Consider the following 19,735-nt stretch of genomic DNA (forward strand, 5'->3'; position numbering starts at 1 on the left):
TGGACTGCGTCCTATTTCCGGTTCCGTGCGGAAGGACTTCGCCCGCTTGATTTCACGCACCTGGTTTATGCACTTTATTGTTTTTGCACAAAAATTGTAACTTCTCATCCCGACCTTCAAAGCGGTGAGATACTCGTTTTTACAGCTGCGTATAGTAAGGTAATGTAATTATTATTATTTTTTTTTAATTAGTTATCGAAACCTCAGGAATCACAAAATCAATTGTGGTTAATTAATTTGTTATGTAAAAACTCGCAATTTCTGGTAATAAACAGTTTATAAAACGAGCATATCGTCGTCCATATCAGTCGTTCATGTCAAAAAGCTTGTTTATCAATACTCAAAACCAAATACAGACAGTAAAAAATAACAACAACAACGAGAAACAGAATAAACACAAAAAGGCCGTGAAAATGTTTATACGTTTTTTTATTGCAGAAATATAATTCAGTACAAAAGAAACAAATAATACAGAACATGGAACATAAAGGGAATACAGAAGAGAGAGAGAGAGAAAACAATTTACTTAAAAACGTGATGTCTTGAGAGATTTTTATTAAGAGGAGATTTTTTGAAGTGATGACAATAACACATGTAAATCAGAAGGACATGTTTTGCAGCTGGGTTTAAATTTAAGGCATCTACCTTTATGGATATGATATTTACCCATCATGCAAATAAAGTTTAAGACATAATCTAACTCTTATTTGTCAGAAATATCAGAATGGAAAATATCCTCACTGATGGAAATCTTACAGAACTGGAGGAACACATGAAATAGGGAAGCCAGAATAGAGCTGGTTTAGTCATAACGTAAAAAGAATTGCTGATTCGTTGATGTTTTTTAAACCAGTTTTTTTTTTAGGAAAAAGACATTTTGCAGTGATGAGTCGTATTTCACATCCATAGAAATATCTTCATTGTTTTTCTCATTTCTAAAATGTGTTATAGACCTGATAATATAATGTGAATCAGGTAGCAAGCTGAATGATTCGTCTTGTGTACTGAAATATATATATATATATATATATATATATATATATATATATATATATATACTGAAAATAATTACCTTTTCTTTTTTTGTTTATCATACTTAAAAAAAAAAAAATAAATCCTGGCTACGTGTTCTGTACTAGACTATCTGAGACTTGTTATGGCACTTGTATACTGTTGTTGTTCTCTTGTTGACCTGACTGCTTCTATTGTTCTCATCTGTAAGTTGCTTTGGATAAAAGCGTCTGCTAAATGATTAAATGTAAATGTCTTGTAATACAGAATCTGATCTTTCTGTTAGACAGTGAACAGCCACCTTCTTCCAAACTACGTTAGATATATGAAAATCTGAGCTCATAATTTACCTATTTTCTGACCATTTGTTTTTCAGATGTTAATACTGTGAAACACTGAATCCCTAGAATGGCTCTGAGACACTTGTCGGTGAAGACTCTCCTCTTCCTGGGGCTTTGTCAGGTTGGACGCAGAGGTTTTGCTTCTGCACCCGAAGTCAGAGAGGCACCAAAGAAAATTGGTATGGTGAAGTTCAAATCATTATCACTTATTGTGTAAGTGTTAAGAGTATATATATATATATAGAGAGAGAGAGAGAGAGAGATAAGCATTTTATCCCTGTAAAACCTGACACATGAAGTAATACAAAGAAAAACATAATTTTTATTAAATAAAACAGCTTATCGAAACATTGCACGAAATAAAAAAGAAAAGAAAAAGGTTTGCATATGTTGAGTATAATATATTTGATGCATCAGGCTTTTATGATACTTGCATTTTAACATCATTAAAAACCTAAGTGGCTTCAGTCCAATAAGTGTTTATTTTGAAGTATAACTAACAATATAACAGTTATTCTCACACAAACTTTATGCACTTTTTAAAATATTTCCCAGCAAAAATTTAGCACAATCTGAAGTTGGGAGTATTTTAGAATGATATTAATTAAAAGGCCTTTAACTGGCAAAAAAAGCATGTAGTAGATTGTGTGCAACAGGATTTTCAGCAAAGTTTTGCTCATCTTGATCATTTAAAGGCCTTAGAAATTCTCGTATCAGATACTTAATTATGTATGTTCATTGACATGTTTGGTGGGATCTGATGGGCTAAATGTGTGTTTCTTCTTCAGCAATAATTGGCGGTGGTATTGGAGGCACGGCAGCAGCGTTTTTCTTAAGACAAGAGTTTGGACCAGCAGTGAAGATCGATGTGTTTGAGGCTGGGACTGTGGGAGGGCGTCTGGCCACTGAAAACATTGGTGGATATGAGTATGAGACAGGAGGATCTGTTATTCACCCCCTCAACCTGCACATGAAGCACTTTCTGGACAAACTCGGTCAGTATCCACTTCTCTCGCCAGCTCTCCTTATTGTCCTTGTGATGTCAAACACTCTGGAATTGCATCAAAAGCTATAGCAAAATATCCTTTTTTCTTTAAAACGGTTACATGAATTATGTTTTTTTTTTTTATTGAATTTGAAGTCACTGACTGCTTCACTTCCCCTTTAACCTTGCATATGTCATATTCTTTAATCAGGTCTTTCTCCTCGTGCTGATGTGTCTTCTAAACTGGCGATATTTGACGGGAAGGAGTTGACCTTTGAAGAGAGCGACTGGTTCATAGTGAACTTCATACGCATGCTGTGGAGATACGGCTTCAACTCCATTCGAATGCATATGTGGGTGGAGGGCATACTGGACAAGTTTATGAGGTTCGTCTGTTGTGTTTTCCTTTTTTATTTATGCATTTAGCAGACACTTTTACATAACCTGTGCTCCCTGGGAATCGAACCCACAACCTTGCGCTGCTAACGCAGTGCTCTACCACTTGAGCTTTCAGTTGATATTAAAGTCCTTCCGTTGTCTATATCTGTCCTGTCTAGGATATATCAGTACCAGCAGTATGGCTACTCGTTCTCCAGCGTGGAGAAACTGCTTCATGCTATGGGTGGAGACGGTTTCCTGACTCTGGTCAATCAGACGCTGGAGGAGGCCATGCTGGCTGAGGGCTTCTCTCAGGTCTTTCTCAATGATGTCGTAGCACCCGTCACAAGGGTCAACTACGGACAAAGTGTCCGAATCAGTGGATTTGCAGGTATGCCCATGTTGGGGTGTTTGGACCTTTCAGCATTAAAACTGAATGGTCAGTGAATTCACACGATTTTTTTTGTGGTTCTGAATCTAATAACTTATTTAAAAATATATTAAAAAGGCAATTTATACATATAATGACTTAAAAATAATATATATATATATATATATATATATATATACAGTGGGGCTCGAAAGTTTGGGCACCCTTTGCAGAATCTGTGAAAATGCGAGTAATTTTCAAAAAATAAGAGAGATCATACTAAATGCATGTTATATTTTATTTAGTACTGTCCTGAGTAAGATATTGTACATAAAAGATATTAACATTTAGTCCACAAGACAAAAAAAAATCCAGAAGGAAACAAGATGCATTAAGAGCTGGGGGGTGAAAACTTTTGAACACGATGAAGATGGCCAAATTTGTCTTATTTTGTTGAAATATAATTTTTTTCTATTTAGTTCTGCCCTTCGTTAGCAACAGAAGATACTTGTATGTTTCCCGGTACACAAATTAAGTACAATTTACCTTGATCTTCAAATTCCGAAAGTTTTCACCCCCCAGCTCTTAATACATCTTGTTTCCTTCTGGAGCATCAGTGAATGTTTGAATCTTAAAAATAGTTGTGTTTGAGTCCCTCAAATGTCCTCAGTCTGAAAAGATGCATCTCAAAATCATAAAGTCCCTGCTGGAAAGGGTTCAAATATGCAAAGATGCTGGAAAACTGAAGAATCTGCAGGACCTTAAAGATTTTTCTGAAGAACGCTGCTCAGTTTAACTGTTCAGAACAAACAAGGGACTCATGCACAACCATCACAAAACAGAAAGACAGTCGAGGATCATCAGGTAACAGAACACAGTATTAAGAACCAAGGGTTCCCAAACTTTTGAGTGGGGTTATTTTAATAATTTCAGCATTTATTTTTGTCTTGTGGACTAAATGTTAATATTTTTTATGTACAATATCTTACTCAGGACAGCACTAAATAAAAAATAACATTCATTTAGTATGATCTCTCTTATTTTTTTAAAATTACTCGCATTTTCACAGATTCTGCAAAGGGTGCCCAAACTTTCGAGCCCCACTGTATATATACCCATGCAGTCATTATTAAAAATCATCCATGTGAGGTAAAAAAAAAAAAAAAAAAATAGTATTTTGGCTTTTTTATTATTATTATTATTTCTTTGAGGAAAAAAATACTGAAACGTATCAACATATTTAAAATAATTTTTTTAATGTATGTGTGAAATCTAAATCATCTGGTGAAACTATTGTGCAAAACATAGAGGGCAATCATATAATTACTGTCTGTCAAGGTCAGTAAGTGTGTTAATATATCCGATAATTTGAGCAAGATTAGTTCAGTTTGTAAGATGTTATGTGGTGCGACTTCTCATGATATTTATAAATAATTCTTTTTAAATTTGAAAAACAACAACAACAAAAAACTATTTAAAACCACTGATCTGTAATATATATAGATCAGTGTTTAAAACCCTTTTTTCGAAAATAATGATTGGATTTCCAATGTAAGAAAAATATGTTGTTACTTAATGGTTACACCACATGAAATTTAAGAATCATTAGTATGCTTTTCTTGTAGATGTTTTTTCCAAAATGATATGAAACCAGCATGTATAATTTTTTTTAAACATGGCCCATAGATTTTAAACAAGTTTTTTCCCACTTCCTAATTGTATGTTTTAATTTTAGTTTTAGTATCAAATTATAATACCATTCATATTTTAACTTTTTTTTATCATTTAAAGAAGAAACCAATCCCATGTATAGCTAGTTGACATTTGAGGCTTAATACTGTAAAAAAAACACAAAGTTTTTAATTTATAGTGTTTTCAGCTTGTTTATTTTCAAAATACGGCATGCAGTTGCATCAAACAACGGTATAAACATCATTCAGTGCAAATTGTGGGAATCGTTATTAATAATCGAAATTACAGTTTCAAGGGAATAATCAACACTTATGATTTTTGTCATAATCGTGCAGCCCTATTGTGTACAGTATTATTTGTCACTGTTCCTCAACTGCCGTAGAGATCGTGCACTAACTATTTAACTTGCGTTTTTATAGTTAGTTTTGGACCACAGATTTGATGTGGTTTGCCTTGCAGCTTGCTGTTTAATGTAAAATCTGCTCCTCCACCAAAACCTGTTGTGTAGCACTGATTTATTAGATACAAAAGTGTGTGAATATGGTGTATTCTGTTTGAAGGTGCTGTTGCACTAGCAGGAGCTGACTCAGGATTGTGGGCCGTGGATGGAGGTAATAAGATGGTTTGTTCGGGGCTTCTGTCCCACAGCAAAGCAGAACTTGTTCCAGCTCGTGTGACTACCATCTCCATGAAGATGAGACCATCCAAAACTGGTACAGTCCACCTTCAACATTATAGTCAATCCTTTCATATATTATGTAAACTACCAACCAGTGGTGGTCAGTAACGGAGAAGCTTTACTTAGTTACTGTACTTAAGTACATTTTTCAAGTATTCTGAGTAACTTTTACTTCACTACATTTCAAATAGTGAAGTAGTGTAATATGTAGTGTAATATGATATTATACGTATCTGTACTTTTACTCAAGTACTTGATTTGTGTACTTCATCCACCACTGCTATCAACAAACGTTCCCAAGTTTGGGGCCAGTAATTTGGTTTCTTGTCATATGTAGAATTTTTTTTGTTGCCCTTTCAGATTCGGCTGTGAATTTCTATGAAGTGAACTACGTCGGTGAGTCTGGTGCCGCCCACTCCACGTACGACATAGTTGTAGTTGCCACACCTCTCCACCAGGACGTGTCTGACATCAACTTCTCAGGCTTTTCTCCTCCCATCCCATCCCACTTCTCTGGCCGCTACCATCAAACGGTGGCCACGCTGGTCCACGGTCTGCTCAATGTGTCGTATCTGGGCACCACAGAGAAGCCGGAAGACTTCTATGTTTCTGACGTCCTCACATTAGACAACAAAGCCTCTGAGATCCACAGCCTGAGCTCTCTGAACCCGGTGAAGATTCCCAAGGGTCACTCGCCCAGCCCTGCCAGTCAACGCAAAGTATGGAAGATCTTCTCCTCACAGCCACTCTCTCAGAAGCATCTGCGGCAAATCTTCCTTTCCTGGGACTCGGTGTCGGAGAAGCGCTGGCTGGCGTACCCCTCCTACAACCCGCCGCACCGCAGGACGCCTCCCTTCATCCTCCACGATCACCTCTACTACCTCAACGCCGTGGAGTGGGCGGCCAGTGCCATGGAGATGAGTGCCATTTCTGCCCGTAATCTGGCCCTGCTCGCCCACCACCGCTGGTACGAGCAGACGGCCAAAATCAACCAAGAGGACCTGCACACCAGACTCAGAGGTGAACTCTGACAGAGCAGCAGTGCTACTTTGGGTTCATAAGTAATACAATCTCATACGGAGATGAGAGACTGTATTAATGAAAGGTAGACCAGTGCTGTATTTATATATATATATATATATATATATATATATATATATATATATATATATAAACTCCGTCAGAAGCACCTTGTTGCTAGGAGATTCGTGACAACTGAAAACAGTTGATTCTAAAATCGGCTCAAAAAAATTAAAAAATTGATATGTTCCGATTGGATGGATTCAGTCTAGCTAAAATAATCTGTGTGTGACCATCATACACTAGATGAGGTTCTCTCGCAGACTGGCTCTGACTTTCGGCAACTTCTCCAGACTGTAAATCAGGGCAAAAAGTCCCGCAGTGCATTCCAGCCTTGAAAAACGATTAATTACTAAATAGTTTTCGTTAATTGAAATAAAGCTGAAATAAAATAAAATAAAAATATTAGACAAAACAAAAAATACAAATGTTGCATCTGAAGTACTTAAATGACAAAAAAAAAAAAGAACTGCATAGTCAAGAACTGCATTGTAAAATCACAATTAAACACGTTTTCCATTCTCATTAACATCTGAATATTGTTTGTTTCCATATTAAAACCGAAATATTGTAATTAAATCACTTAAATTAAAAATTCTGTAAATTGAAGACTGTACAACAAACACAACCATTGATGATAATGGTTAATTTTTTCCAACGTTTTGTGTTATGACTTTGTCATGTTCTAGACAGGTTTCAAGAGATTCACTCTTGTATCTTTTAGGTACATTTTAAGAGGAGCAGCCCTTAAAGATGCGCTGCAAAAGTTCACAATAATAGTGACCGTTTATGTGATAGATTGTGGATATAATGTCAAGTCACCTTTATTTATATAGCGCTTTAAACAAAATACAGTTTAAATAGTGTCTGTGCATTTATTTGCAATCAAGTCAACGATATTGCTGTAGATGATGTGACCCCAACTAAGCAATCCAGAGGCAACGGCGGCAAGGAACTGAAACTCCATCGGTGACAGAATGGAGAAAAAAAACCTTGGGAGAAACCAGGCTCAGTCGGGGGGGGGGGGGGGGGGGGGGGCAGTTCTCCTCTGACCAGACGAAACCAGTAGTTCAATTCCAGGCTGCAGCAAAGTCAGATTGTGCAGAAGAATCATTCACTTGTCCACTTAACTGCTTGTGATGAGACACTGAATGCAGGAGTGCTCTGATATAGCACTTAGTGTAAAGAAATGAATGAAGAGTGCTTTTATAAGAACAAATGGATGCTGGTTAAAAACTTGTCAGATGCTGTATTAATATTGACAGGGCTAAAGAATGAGATTGTTATTGACTAAAGATCACAACCTGTTTACAATTACAATAAATGCTAAAACCTTTAAATGTCTTTGTGTATAAAAATGAATAATTCTGTCTTGCTTACCCGTCTATTTATTGAGCTCCCCATATAGGCTTTGAATAGTAAATAGAGGGCCACGCACTGTAGCTGTAGCTTGAGATTAAATTAAAGTTTATTTGTATAGCGCTAATACGTTACAAATCAAAGCAAAGCAACTTTACAGAAAATTATGTTTCTACAATATTGAGAAGTAGCTCATCAGTGGTGACTGTCTGTTTATGTGCATATGACAGGAATTTTCAGAAAAATTAATATAAGACATAATCAACAAGACGATGAACGCTATTAGCAGCAATTTGTAGCAAAATGTGTTAGTTCTGTGTGTTGTTTCAGGGTTAGCATCATCTGGGGTCCTCTGAGGGTCAGCATCATCCCTTCTCAGGTGTTCTGGGTCCAGACTGGAGCTTGTGTAAATCTGAAAAAACAGAGAAACAAACTGAGACATCATTAGCGTAGCTGCTGTTTAACCCAAGCTAAAGAATAAAAATGCGCATTTGATCAGACACAACTGCAGTCACAAATTATGAAATGCATTCAAATGCTTGGCGAAAGAGATGTGTTTTTAATCTAGATTTAGACAGAGAGTGTGTCTGAACCCTGAACATTATCAGGAAGGCTATTCCAGAGATGTTACTTATCTGGGCTGCGTTTCTCAAAAGAAAATATTGTCACAATTTCTGTCGTTACCTAGAGTTCAATAGAGATTGTGACCATAGTTAGCTAATGATACTTTTGGGAAATGCACCCTGGTTAGTTTATTATTCATACCATTCAAAGTACTAAATATAAAATGGTAAAAGGAGAGGCTTAACATCTCTAGAGGGTAAGTTAATGATAGTTAATATCTCTCAATGTTTTCCTATTAAAACACATTTTTGTGTATTTTCACAAACGCAGTGTTTATTTAATGTGGCACATGGGTTTTTCCAGCTTTATCAGAAACCTCGGAACAGGGCGGTTGAGAGAGGAGCTCTGAGACTGAAGCAGCTCGGGGATCACTGGGGTGCCTTTGGCTGGAAGTTCATGGCTAGAATCCTTTGTGGCAGGCATCTGTGTGACACAGTCATCAGGAACCTCTGGGATGCTTTGAAACTGCAGCTGCCATGACACACAGCTGTGGAAACAGCAGATTCAGGGGTTCTGGGGACAAGAAGCTCTGGGACCAGGGTAACTCTGGAAAGGTACCCTGTCGAGTAAACTCTGTGAGGTGTATCATATAAATATATAAATATAAATAAATATATATATATATATATATATATATATATATATATATATATATATATATATATATATATATACACACAACTGCACACAGAGTGGCCTGTTATTGTGGCCAGCCTAAGGCACACCTGTGCAATAATCATGGTGTCTAATCAGCATCTTGATATGCCACACCTGTGAGGTGGATGGATTATCTCGGCAAAGGAGAAGTGCTCACGAACACAGATTTAGACAGATTTGTGAACAAAATTGGAGACAAATAGGCCTTTTGTGCACATAGAAAAAGTCTTAGATCTTTGATTTCAGCTCATGAAAAATGGGGCAAAAACAAAAGTGTTGCGTTTATAATTTTGTTCCAAGCAGATTCTAACATTCATTAAAACAATGTCTAATGATGAATTGTGTCAAATATCAAAACAAATAACCCATGTGTACACAAAATATTTACACAAAATAGATTTTTTTCATCGGTTTTATTTATTCTGGGTGTGCTTCATGTATATTTGTTGTATATATATTTTATTTTTAAAAAATCCCACAATTCAGTTTTTCATACCTTTCTTAAAACTGTTTGTCTATATGACATGGTCCTTGCAAAGGTTTTTATTTAATTTAATATACTACATAACTTTATATTTCATCCAGGCTAGATGAAATTTATGTAACATTCAGGTTCAAAACAAGTTCAGCCAACTACAGCATTAATTAGTGTTGATTCACAATTTTATAGTTTATTTTTGCGATTATCACTGGCTGACTTTACATGATTTTATAGTTTAAATAATATAAAAGAATAACCCTGAATTATAAACAGCACTCTTTTGGAAAGTTTGCTGTAATGCTCTTCTAAATGCAGAAAATATCTTTACACTTGTGTTATAAAATATCTATCTTCTATTGTATGGACAGGCATGGTCACATTTACTATTGTTAAGTGAACTGACCAGAATCCAGTCATATCAAGAAAAACTGAAGTTTGATTGAATAAAAATTGCTGTGCTGACCAATATAAATCTTCTTGGTTGGAAAGGGAGTTCTCTGTGAGTCTGCTTTATACATCACTACACTATTCTCCAAAGTTTCATGAATGTGACCCCACCTTAACTCTCTCAGAATACATCTATTTGAGAAAAAAGCTGTTTACAGCGACGCAGCATTTACTTTCTGCAGTTCACAATTTGATTGGCGATTCATTTGGACTGCATGAGTATTATTAACATGTTAAATAATTTCATTATTGGAAATATGCATTGCAGAACCATTTAAATGACCTTTCATACAAGCACTGGGTCAGTGATTATAAGAAAAAAAAAACTATTTTCCAAGTTTATTATAACAGAACAAAACCAACACAAAATCTTTCTTGTGTAGTTACTCCAGGACGGCATAGTGCTTCAGTGATTTTATCGTTTCAGTTTTCCTGCTTCAGTCCTCTACAACCAGAATCTTTGTGGTTTCTGTCTTTTATCCAAGAATGAGACTCAAATCATAATTAGTTTCAGTTTCAGACACAGTGTTTGCTTCCAGAGTCAGCTCTTTAGTCTCAGGGGTCACGCTGTCTGTTGTGCTCGGTGTCTTCGATAAACTCCCATAAATCGCCATGGCCTTCAGACAGAAGAGAACAATGAGGTGAACATGCCAACTTGGGACATGGTTGTCATTATTAAGCAATATCACATGCTATAAATCTGTATGAATAAAGCCACACCTGAGTGACCATGCTGCTGATGTCTCCTGTGTTGGAGGGCAGTAAGATGGTGTTGGACTCCTTGGCCAGGTTGGAGAAAGCAGAGACGTATTGTTCTGCCACAGTTAAAGATGCTGCAGCGTTTCCATTCTGTAGATAGAGTTATGAAAGGTCAAACGATGCCTTGACAATATATCACAGCTTGAACTTACCATGTTTGTCTCTGGTGTAATATAATATCAGTTTATACACCAGATAGATAGTGTGGTGATGTAGAAGTGTGATATGGGTTCATAAGAAGGTTGTTCATGAGGTAAATCAGATCTACCTGTCGAGTGAGCGCCTCGGAGAGCAGCCGGATCGCTTTAGCCTTTGCCTCCGCTTTAGCCAAAACAGCATTAGCTTCACCTGTACGGGGGAAAATAAAATTTGAACCATTTGATTTAAATATCATTAATATTAAATTAATATTGTGTTCCTGTAGCTCGAGTGGTAGAGCATTGGGGTTGGGGGTTCGATTCCCCGGGAACACATGATAGGTAAAAATTGATAGCCTGAATAAGTAAGTAAGTTACTTTGGATAAAAGCGTCTGCTAAATGCATAAATTTAATCTAATTTAAATTTAAATGTAATTAAAAGTACTATAATTTATAGCAAATTGAATTACTTCTTTGCTATTATTTATTATTATAATTTTATTATAAATCATTTTAACAACCAATATCAACAGAAACACAAGAATTGTGTTGTTTATTGGATTTATTATTATTAGATTTATATTCATTATTAAAAATAATTCAACGTAAAATAAGTGTTTTTATAATTTATTTAATCAAGACAATTTTAGCTGAAGTTTGTCATTTTGTTGCGTTTTATCATTTTTTTAAGTTTTTATACCTATATAGCTTTACGTTTTAGTTAATTTAGTACTTCAGCTTATATTAAATAAAAATGAGAAATGTTGTCTTGAAAACTAGCTGAAATAAGTTTTATTTGTACTTTTTAATTGCATCAATAATATGACTTTATAAATGACAGTTAATATTTATTTTATTCTAAGTAATGAAAATGTTACGGTATGGTTTTATTTTACATTAACAATAATAACTCTGGTGACATCAGCCAAAAAAAAAAAAAAAAAAAAAAATGCAGTTGCATGAATTGTGTACATGACAGTTTTGGTACAATTCTGATTTCATATTCAACATTTTATTCTCCAACATTAATGGAAACCCCAGATGTTCAGTAGAGAACCCACCAGCGGCTCTGTTGATCTGTTCAGCCTTCTGTCCCTCAGACGCCAGAATCTGAGCTTGTTTGCGCCCCTCGGCCACATTGATGGCCGCCTCCCTCGTCCCCTCTGACTCCAGAACAGTGGCTCTCTTCTTCCTCTCGGCCTCCACCTGACCGTGATTCATGTTATACATCATTCATATGACAGAGTTGATCCTTTAGTCTTTTTGGTCTGTAAGAGTAAGTTGAAGAGTAATGGTCATACCTGCATTTGCATAGACTCTTTCACCCGCGGAGGAACGTGAATGTCTTTGATCTCGTATCGAAGACATCGAATCCCCCATTCGTCTGATGCCTGGTTTATTGAGTGGACCATATTGGCATTCAGGGACTCTCTTTCCTGTCAAACGACAAAAAGGAATCTTTAGCACACAAATGAACGGTGGATATGATAGTGTAAATCACAAAGAGATTGTTTGGCATTCATACTCTGAACACTTTGTCCAGGGTCAGTTTTCCCAGCTCTGATCTCATGGTGGTCTGTGCCAGCTGGGTGACGGCATATTCTGGGTCCTCCACTCCATAACTGGCCTTCAGAGGAGAACAGAAGCACACTGTGAGAGGACAAGCCTCAAGAAAGACTGGCAGAAAGCAGAAAAGTGCTTACCTTAAACGGGTCGAGTATCCTGAGATATAAAACTCCATCTATCTGCAATGTCACATTGTCTAAAAGCAAAACAACATGATTTGATTCATTTAAAAAAAAAATCATAAAAGTAGGAGTGGAGAAAGATGGCGTTGGCTGTGACTTACCGAGGGAAACTGCTGACTGCTCTGGCACATCTATCACGATCTCTTTGAGGCTTTGCACATATTTAACTCTGTCCAAGATCGGAATTAAGAAGTTTAGACCCTGCAGGAAACAAAAAGTTATTTTGATACCTGGAAACCATTCAGATACATTGAAGATATTGGTAAGGGTAACTCACAGGTTCCAGGATTCGGTGGAAACGACCCATCCTCTCCACTACCCAAGCTTCCTGCTGGGGCACGAACAGAACCACGGTGTTCACGGGGAGACTGGAAGCCCATCGCTGCTGAGCTCGGCTCCCCCACAACACAGGCACGGTCTGCCGGGAATGCTGTACACAGAAGAGACAGATATATACACTTATAATAAAGTATAATATAAATAATAATTCCTATACTAATTTCTATAATATTTTGTGTAACAATTATTTGTATTATATTTATTTCAGAATAAATGTAGCAATTAATAAGAGTAATAAAAATGTGTGTTTAAACAAATATAACCATTACGCATTATACAAAAATACATATAATTGAACAAATGTAAATTTATTATTTTTTTATTTATAAAATACACCTACTTTTTTATTGATTTTTTTTAAATTAAGTATTAGTGTTTATTTATAATAGATTTGGTTTTGTTTTAGTAACGTTACTTCAACAATCTAAATAAAAAAGAGAAATCTTGCTTTGGCAAATAACTTTTGTTTGTTTGTTTTTTTACTTAAATTTGAATATAATTAAATTTAAATTCTATTGTTTTCAGTTAATGTTGATTTATTTTCAAGTAATAAAAGTAAAATAATAATAATTACGTGATTTTACTTTTCATCGTAAAAATAACCCTGGTGACATCAGCCAAAATTCACAATAAGACTTTTTTACATTTTGGGTCAATTTTGATTTCAGGTTTGTCATTAATGTACTAAAGTACTAAAGTATTAGTTTCTGATAGTTGTACCAGAAACACGTACTACTTGAACTGAATTTGTTGTTCTGTCAATCAAGATAAATTCCACTGTCTCTGAAACGACGACAAAAATAAAATAAAAGCTCTGACCTCAAACAAAACAAAACAAATTATTTGATTATTAATTAATAAAATTATCTTTAAAGGAAACGTGTGAGCAACATAATTTTTATTCCTTTGATTTTGAGGTGAACTTTAATAATTAAATGTGTGACCGCATTCACCCATCAAACAGCGCTGTAGTCTTCAGAGCTGCACATGGGTTACCTTTAAAAGGCCGCTCCCCGCCCGACACACCACCGTCCTGAGCATGGCCAGTCCGAGTGAAACCAGATGATAAAGATGAATGAAACAAATGAATTAATTCCTCTCGCGCTTACAGTACAAACGTGACCCTCTTACACCTGCAGTAATCAAGTTACAACATCCCCGGCGTGCACCAATGACAAACCTCCGAGTCTGCGACGGAAACAAATGCTTTAATTGTTTGGTTCCGTGAATACATCAACTTCCTGATACTGAAAGATGAGCGTGAAATATTGCGAATATAATTATAGCATTGTTAGAAAAAATTATAACACATATAACAAGTACTAGACTTTCATAAATCCTGTAGTACTGCATCAAGTAAATAAATAAATATATATAAATGTAAATATATAAATTATATTATATTATATATTTTTTTCATAAGAGATTAGAAATTATAGTTTGGTGTGATGAATGTGCAGTGTTGTTATTAACTAAAACCAAATCTATTACAATTCGTTTTCATAATTGAAATGAAGATAAAATAAAATATAAAGATTTGACAAAAAATTGTGATATTAAAACAAATTGTACTACTAAAACTAACACTGATAAATAAAGCTAAATTTTTATATATATTTAAAAACAAATAATAAAAATGACTAAAGCACAAAATTACTAAAACTTAAAAACGATGAACTTGAAAGCTGAAAATATAAAAATAAAACCTAATTTGAAATATGTATGTATAAATAAAATAATAGTACACTATATAATTATATAATAGTGTAGAAATTATATTAAAATAAAAGTATCAGTCACAATACTCTCCATACACAATGGAGATTTGCTAGAATAATGCATTATAAATACAACAATCAAAAATGTAAATAAAAATGTGACTTCTTTCTTTCATAAATTCATGTATTTTATTGGTTTGACACCAGACTCACAGGTGAATGCAGTTTTATTTATTATTTTTTTATTTAGCTCAATAGGATGCCAAATAACAGAAATGAAAAACAACAGAAATATAGTAAGATTTCCATACTGTTACCTTCTATTCAGTGAAAGCAAATGATGACCATGACAAGATTTAGGCTAAGCCAGACAGACTACACAAGGACTTGGAAGAAAGAAAAACAAATCATATGGACCTTTTTTATGATTATCTTTTTTTATGACATTGTATGGAAAAGAGTAGCGTGCACATTCTTCCAAATATCCCGTTTTTGTTCCACATAGGAAACATCAGAAAAAACAGAAAACATAATTGTACATTTGTACACTTATATTTACAAAAATAAAATAGAAAAGAACACACCAAAAAGGGTAAAAAAATTATAAATAAAAAGTGCTTGGCGGTAATAATGTAAAATCAGAAAAAAGGGTACAATCAGGTCTAAAAATATCAAATAAGTCAAATAAAAACACACTTTTAGACTTTTAGACTATAAAGATTTTTCATCCAAAATCTCTAATACTGTCTATGCACAGCCTCACTTCAGTCAACAAAACCATAAAGTGGGCTATATATATATATATGTATATATATATATATATATATATATATATATATATATATATATATATGCTATATATAATTTATGCATGTGAAATTTGGTCAAAATATAATTGCTTAAATAAAATAACTTTTCATCTTTTAGAATATTGTGACGCCAAAAGTACATTCTCCCATAAAACTGAGAGAGGTCTTTAATAATGAATATTTTCATTGATATATTTCTGTATCTTACACCAAAATATAATTGAATGCCAAAATATTTATCCAAGTTTTCTCAACTTGTGTTAACAGGTCCGCGTCACACCTGTTGTAGTCATAAACTACAACCATTAGCTCACCCATTGGTCAACCGTCCACCAAAGCCCGCCCTCTGGGCAGGGGAAATTCTGACAAGCCCCGCCTCTTCTTCAGTACAGGTTCAGGTTGGTCGTGGTGATCTGGATCAGTGCGCGCCACCTGTGGGAGAGAGTTATGTTACTCCGTCGATCATCCGTGCCTCACAAGTGTGCTCATGACGAGGAACTAACCTGTGACATGTTTGAAATGTCACCAGACAGCGGAGAACTTAGATTATAGTGACAGGATTTGATCAAGAGGGAAAACTTGGGTTGCCATGTCTCTCCTGTGCGTGAGAGGTGCGTGCTGTTTTAAATGTTTTCTGACTCAATGCGTGTGTTTGCACCTGTCTGCATGCAATCAGCAGCTGCACTGTTTCTTGAAAAGTTCAGAGGCGAGAGCGGTTTTTGTAAACTATAATCCTCTCTTTATGTAACTTACTTTCTCTGTTTGCTGTTTTCATAGAATGATATAAAGGTTAAGTGCTGTTAAGATACTGTCCAAATCAAACAGGCTGAAATATGTAATTTGAGATTTTGCTGTAGGGATGATATAGCGCGAGGGAAGAAGCAGCTGTTTGGCGTTAATACAGCTTTGAAGTTCAAACAAGACTTTTTCTATTATTATAAAAAAAAAATACAAGTAATATTTCTTAATATTACATAGATTTTTATATATATATATATATATATATATATATATATATATATATATATATATAAATTGTATTTGCATTATTCAGAAACATTATTAATAGCAAATAAGGGAAATAAAGGATAAATTAGATTTATTCCAAAGATGTATAGCTGAAACTTGGAGTGACATTTGGTTTAAAAATATTACGGATATGAATGGAAATCTGTATCTTTTTATGCAAAATTATATAATGTGTAATATTTTAATGTATCTAATATGATATTAGTTTTCTAATGTGTGTGTGTGTGTGTGTATTAGGTAAAAAGGTACACACATTTTTGTATATACAAATTCTAAGATTTCAAATATTGAGTTATGCATCTATGCAAGTTATTATTTTCCTTATGTCTTTTAACGTTTAATTCTGTAGATTCCCTATGAAATGATTTAATAAGTATTTAACCTGTTAAATGTAACCCCGTCCCGTATACGGGACGCCTACGTTGACTATACTACATTACAATCAAATTTAATCTAATCTTGACAAACTATATATCGTTGGAAAGGTCTAAGACTCCCAAATATATATTATACCAATATTTTTTGTTAAAAATTATGTAGGAAAAGTAATAGATCAATTTATGACAAGAGTGCACCCTCAAAAATCTACATTACAAAAGGAGCTTTGAACTTTGTTTAAAAAAAAGACTTCCTCGTTGCCTTTTTCTATATCACATTTTAGAAATCATGAGAAGTTATATATCACTTGAAAACATAAAATCTCAAAGTTCATTTATTTGAATATTTGAATATTTAAAATTCTATATTTTGTGATTTAATTTTGCTGTTAACATGCTGTAGTTTTTAAATAAGGTTGGCTCATCAGATCCTCTTGAAGGAAATCCGATCAAAAGCGTTGTGTCATGTGCTCTCATACTCCTTTTATCTTTGGTCACCGGCCAGTTGCAGATCAACATCTCCTCTCTTTCTGATCAATGCTCAATCTGCTCCGGTGACGGTGCTTGCTACGCTGATTGCAGTCTTTGGTGAAAGTGTCTCTGCTTAATGTCCACACAATATAGCTTGAAGGCTGGGTGGGTGTATGTGGGGGTGGGACAGGGTCCGTACACTGACTGCTCATCCTCATCTATGAAGAAGTGCAGGATAATATCATTTAAACAGGGCCTGGGCTGTTTGACAAAAAAGATGCATGAAACCAACTGAACAAGTCTTTTAAAAAAATGGGACTAAATCTTATGTGGCAGAGTTTTAAGGATGAAGTTTGGCATTTGTTTGATTTAGGTGCCACTGATTTACTTGCAGCAGACTTGGGAAAGCATACACGCCTTTCACAACCCAAGAGCTCCTTTCCTCAGGATCTTGTGTTGATATACAGTCACTTATTTGAGGTCTTGCAAGTAAAGCAGAAAGAGTCAGTAAAGACGAGCAGGTTTGCACAGATACAAACACTTGCTTAAGAAACACATTCACTGAGGACCTCCAAACAAGTAAATTATTCAGAGAGACAAAGGAAATGTTTGTGCAGGAACCGGACTGTGATTAAACTCCTCAGCGTGTCTCACAAGAGCTCTTATTTCTTTGGTTTAAGGTTTAAAAGGGCACAGCTCTTTTCTCATCACACTTGTAGTATCCTCAGATTTCACAAACTACACCTTTCTCTCGCACAAAATGTGCTTGCAGTTGAAGATTGGCTTTGTTGGTGGTTTGAAGCCTTTTAGAAGTCTGCATGTTTTCGATTGCAATGGAGTTTCCTCATCGTCCTTCCTTCAATTGAACTGAAACAGGAGGATTTGAGTATTTGGAGGCACAGACAGCATTTACAACGTGTCCAGAGAAACATGCTGACGTATACAGCTGCAAACACGAGAGCTGCTGGCATTAGATAATAGAAAATAATAAAAGATAATAGAAGTTATCATGAAAGAAAAGTATTATGCAGAAATCTCTTTGGTTATTAAAGTTACATTCATTTGATTTAAAACAGATATGTGAATTTTTTTCTATTTGAATATAATAAATTAATATGTAATTTATTACTGTGATGCAAAACTGAATTATTCCATCATAACTGCTGCTAAAAAAAACATTTATTATAATTATCCATTATAAAACAGTTGTGCTGCTTTATTAGGCTACTTATTATAACAGCGATACTTTTTTTTTTCAAGATTTCTTTCAGGAATAGAAAGTAAAAAAAAAAACTGTTTATTTAAAATCTAAATCTTTTATGACATTATAAATCTCTTTACTGCCACTTGATGAATACAATTCCGAGTAAAAGTATTTATTTCTTTAAAAAAAAAACATTTGAATGATTAAAAGTATTCATTTGTTTTTACCTTAAACATTTGAATGATATTCCGAATCAATATATAAGTGTTTTAATGTTAAGATACTAAACATACTATAACATAATAAATGTACTTTTATTACAAAATGTATTATTGAGGTATTATCGCAAGAATATAGTGTTTTTTTATTTTTTATTATGACAATAAAAATTTTGGTGTGACATTTTATATGTATTAATATAAAATGTATTTAACAGATTAGCCTATATAGTTATATGGTAACTTTTTGTATTTTTTGTATATGTATTTAATTTACAATTTTTGTATTCATTCACACAAGTAGCCTATACTGTCATTATACTCAAAAAGCCTTAAAGGGGTCGTATGATTTCAAGTTTTCCTTTCTCTTTGGAGTGTTACAAGCTGTTCGTGAATAGATAAGATTCCTAAAGTTGCAAAGACTTAAGTCTCAAACCCAAAGATGAATTCTTTCTAAAAGTTAAGACTTCTCCACGTCCTCCAAAAAACACCTCATTTAAACACGCCCCCACATGTCTACATCACTGTGTGGGAAGATTTGCATAACACTGCCCAAATGTTCACTCAAAGAAAGAGCTATTCATCCAATCACAATGCACTGGATAATTGGCCAATCAGAGCACACCTCACAGGAGAAACATTAATGTACTGTATGTGGAAAATAATATGTTTACCTTAAACCACATAACAGATTTAATTACATCAAATGCACCAAATAATGTTCTCAAATAATGTAGACATCACCCAATATCATCCTCCGTCATGTATTAACTGTGTTTACACTAACATAAGAAGCATTCTGGCCTTCCTGACTCACCGTC

At 34.6% G+C, this 19,735-nt stretch overlaps 3 protein-coding genes across 4 annotated transcripts in view; 2 read left to right on the plus strand and 1 right to left on the minus strand.

The window, feature by feature from the left end:
- Window positions 1-11: 11 nt before the first annotated feature.
- On the plus strand, window positions 12-7,479 carry LOC113054126 (prenylcysteine oxidase-like). 2 transcript variants are annotated; one of them, XM_026219468.1, is made up of 8 exons: window positions 12-159; window positions 1,388-1,531; window positions 2,141-2,347; window positions 2,549-2,723; window positions 2,895-3,106; window positions 5,338-5,490; window positions 5,817-6,555; window positions 6,673-7,479. In XM_026219468.1, the coding sequence occupies exons 2-7, from the start codon at window positions 1,420-1,422 to the stop codon at window positions 6,485-6,487; spliced, it is 1,530 nt and encodes a 509-aa protein (XP_026075253.1). In that variant the 5' UTR covers window positions 12-159; window positions 1,388-1,419; the 3' UTR covers window positions 6,488-6,555; window positions 6,673-7,479. The 2 variants fall into 2 exon arrangements, with proteins under 2 accessions (XP_026075253.1, XP_026075254.1); XM_026219469.1 differs by having other exon boundaries at window positions 19-124.
- A 2,927-nt stretch (window positions 7,480-10,406) lies between these two features.
- On the minus strand, window positions 10,407-14,279 carry LOC113054139 (stomatin-like protein 2, mitochondrial). Its single transcript, XM_026219488.1, has 10 exons — window positions 14,085-14,279; window positions 13,027-13,179; window positions 12,851-12,950; window positions 12,705-12,763; window positions 12,527-12,628; window positions 12,303-12,437; window positions 12,063-12,207; window positions 11,132-11,211; window positions 10,825-10,953; window positions 10,407-10,721 (listed from the first exon to the last, which is right to left on the minus strand). Exons 1-10 carry the CDS (start codon window positions 14,127-14,129, stop codon window positions 10,581-10,583), a joined length of 1,089 nt encoding a protein of 362 aa, XP_026075273.1. The 5' UTR covers window positions 14,130-14,279; the 3' UTR covers window positions 10,407-10,580.
- A 1,740-nt stretch (window positions 14,280-16,019) lies between these two features.
- The window catches only part of LOC113054113 (protein unc-13 homolog B), a 59,438-nt gene continuing 55,722 nt past the window's right edge, over window positions 16,020-19,735 (plus strand). The window contains exon 1 of the mRNA XM_026219438.1: window positions 16,020-16,226. Coding sequence (XP_026075223.1) covers window positions 16,205-16,226 — 22 coding nt within the window. The 5' untranslated portion in view covers window positions 16,020-16,204. The remainder of the gene's footprint in view (window positions 16,227-19,735) is intronic.

This window comes from Carassius auratus, chromosome 35 (assembly GCF_003368295.1).
Source record: "Carassius auratus strain Wakin chromosome 35, ASM336829v1, whole genome shotgun sequence".
Lineage (NCBI taxonomy): Eukaryota > Metazoa > Chordata > Actinopteri > Cypriniformes > Cyprinidae > Carassius > Carassius auratus.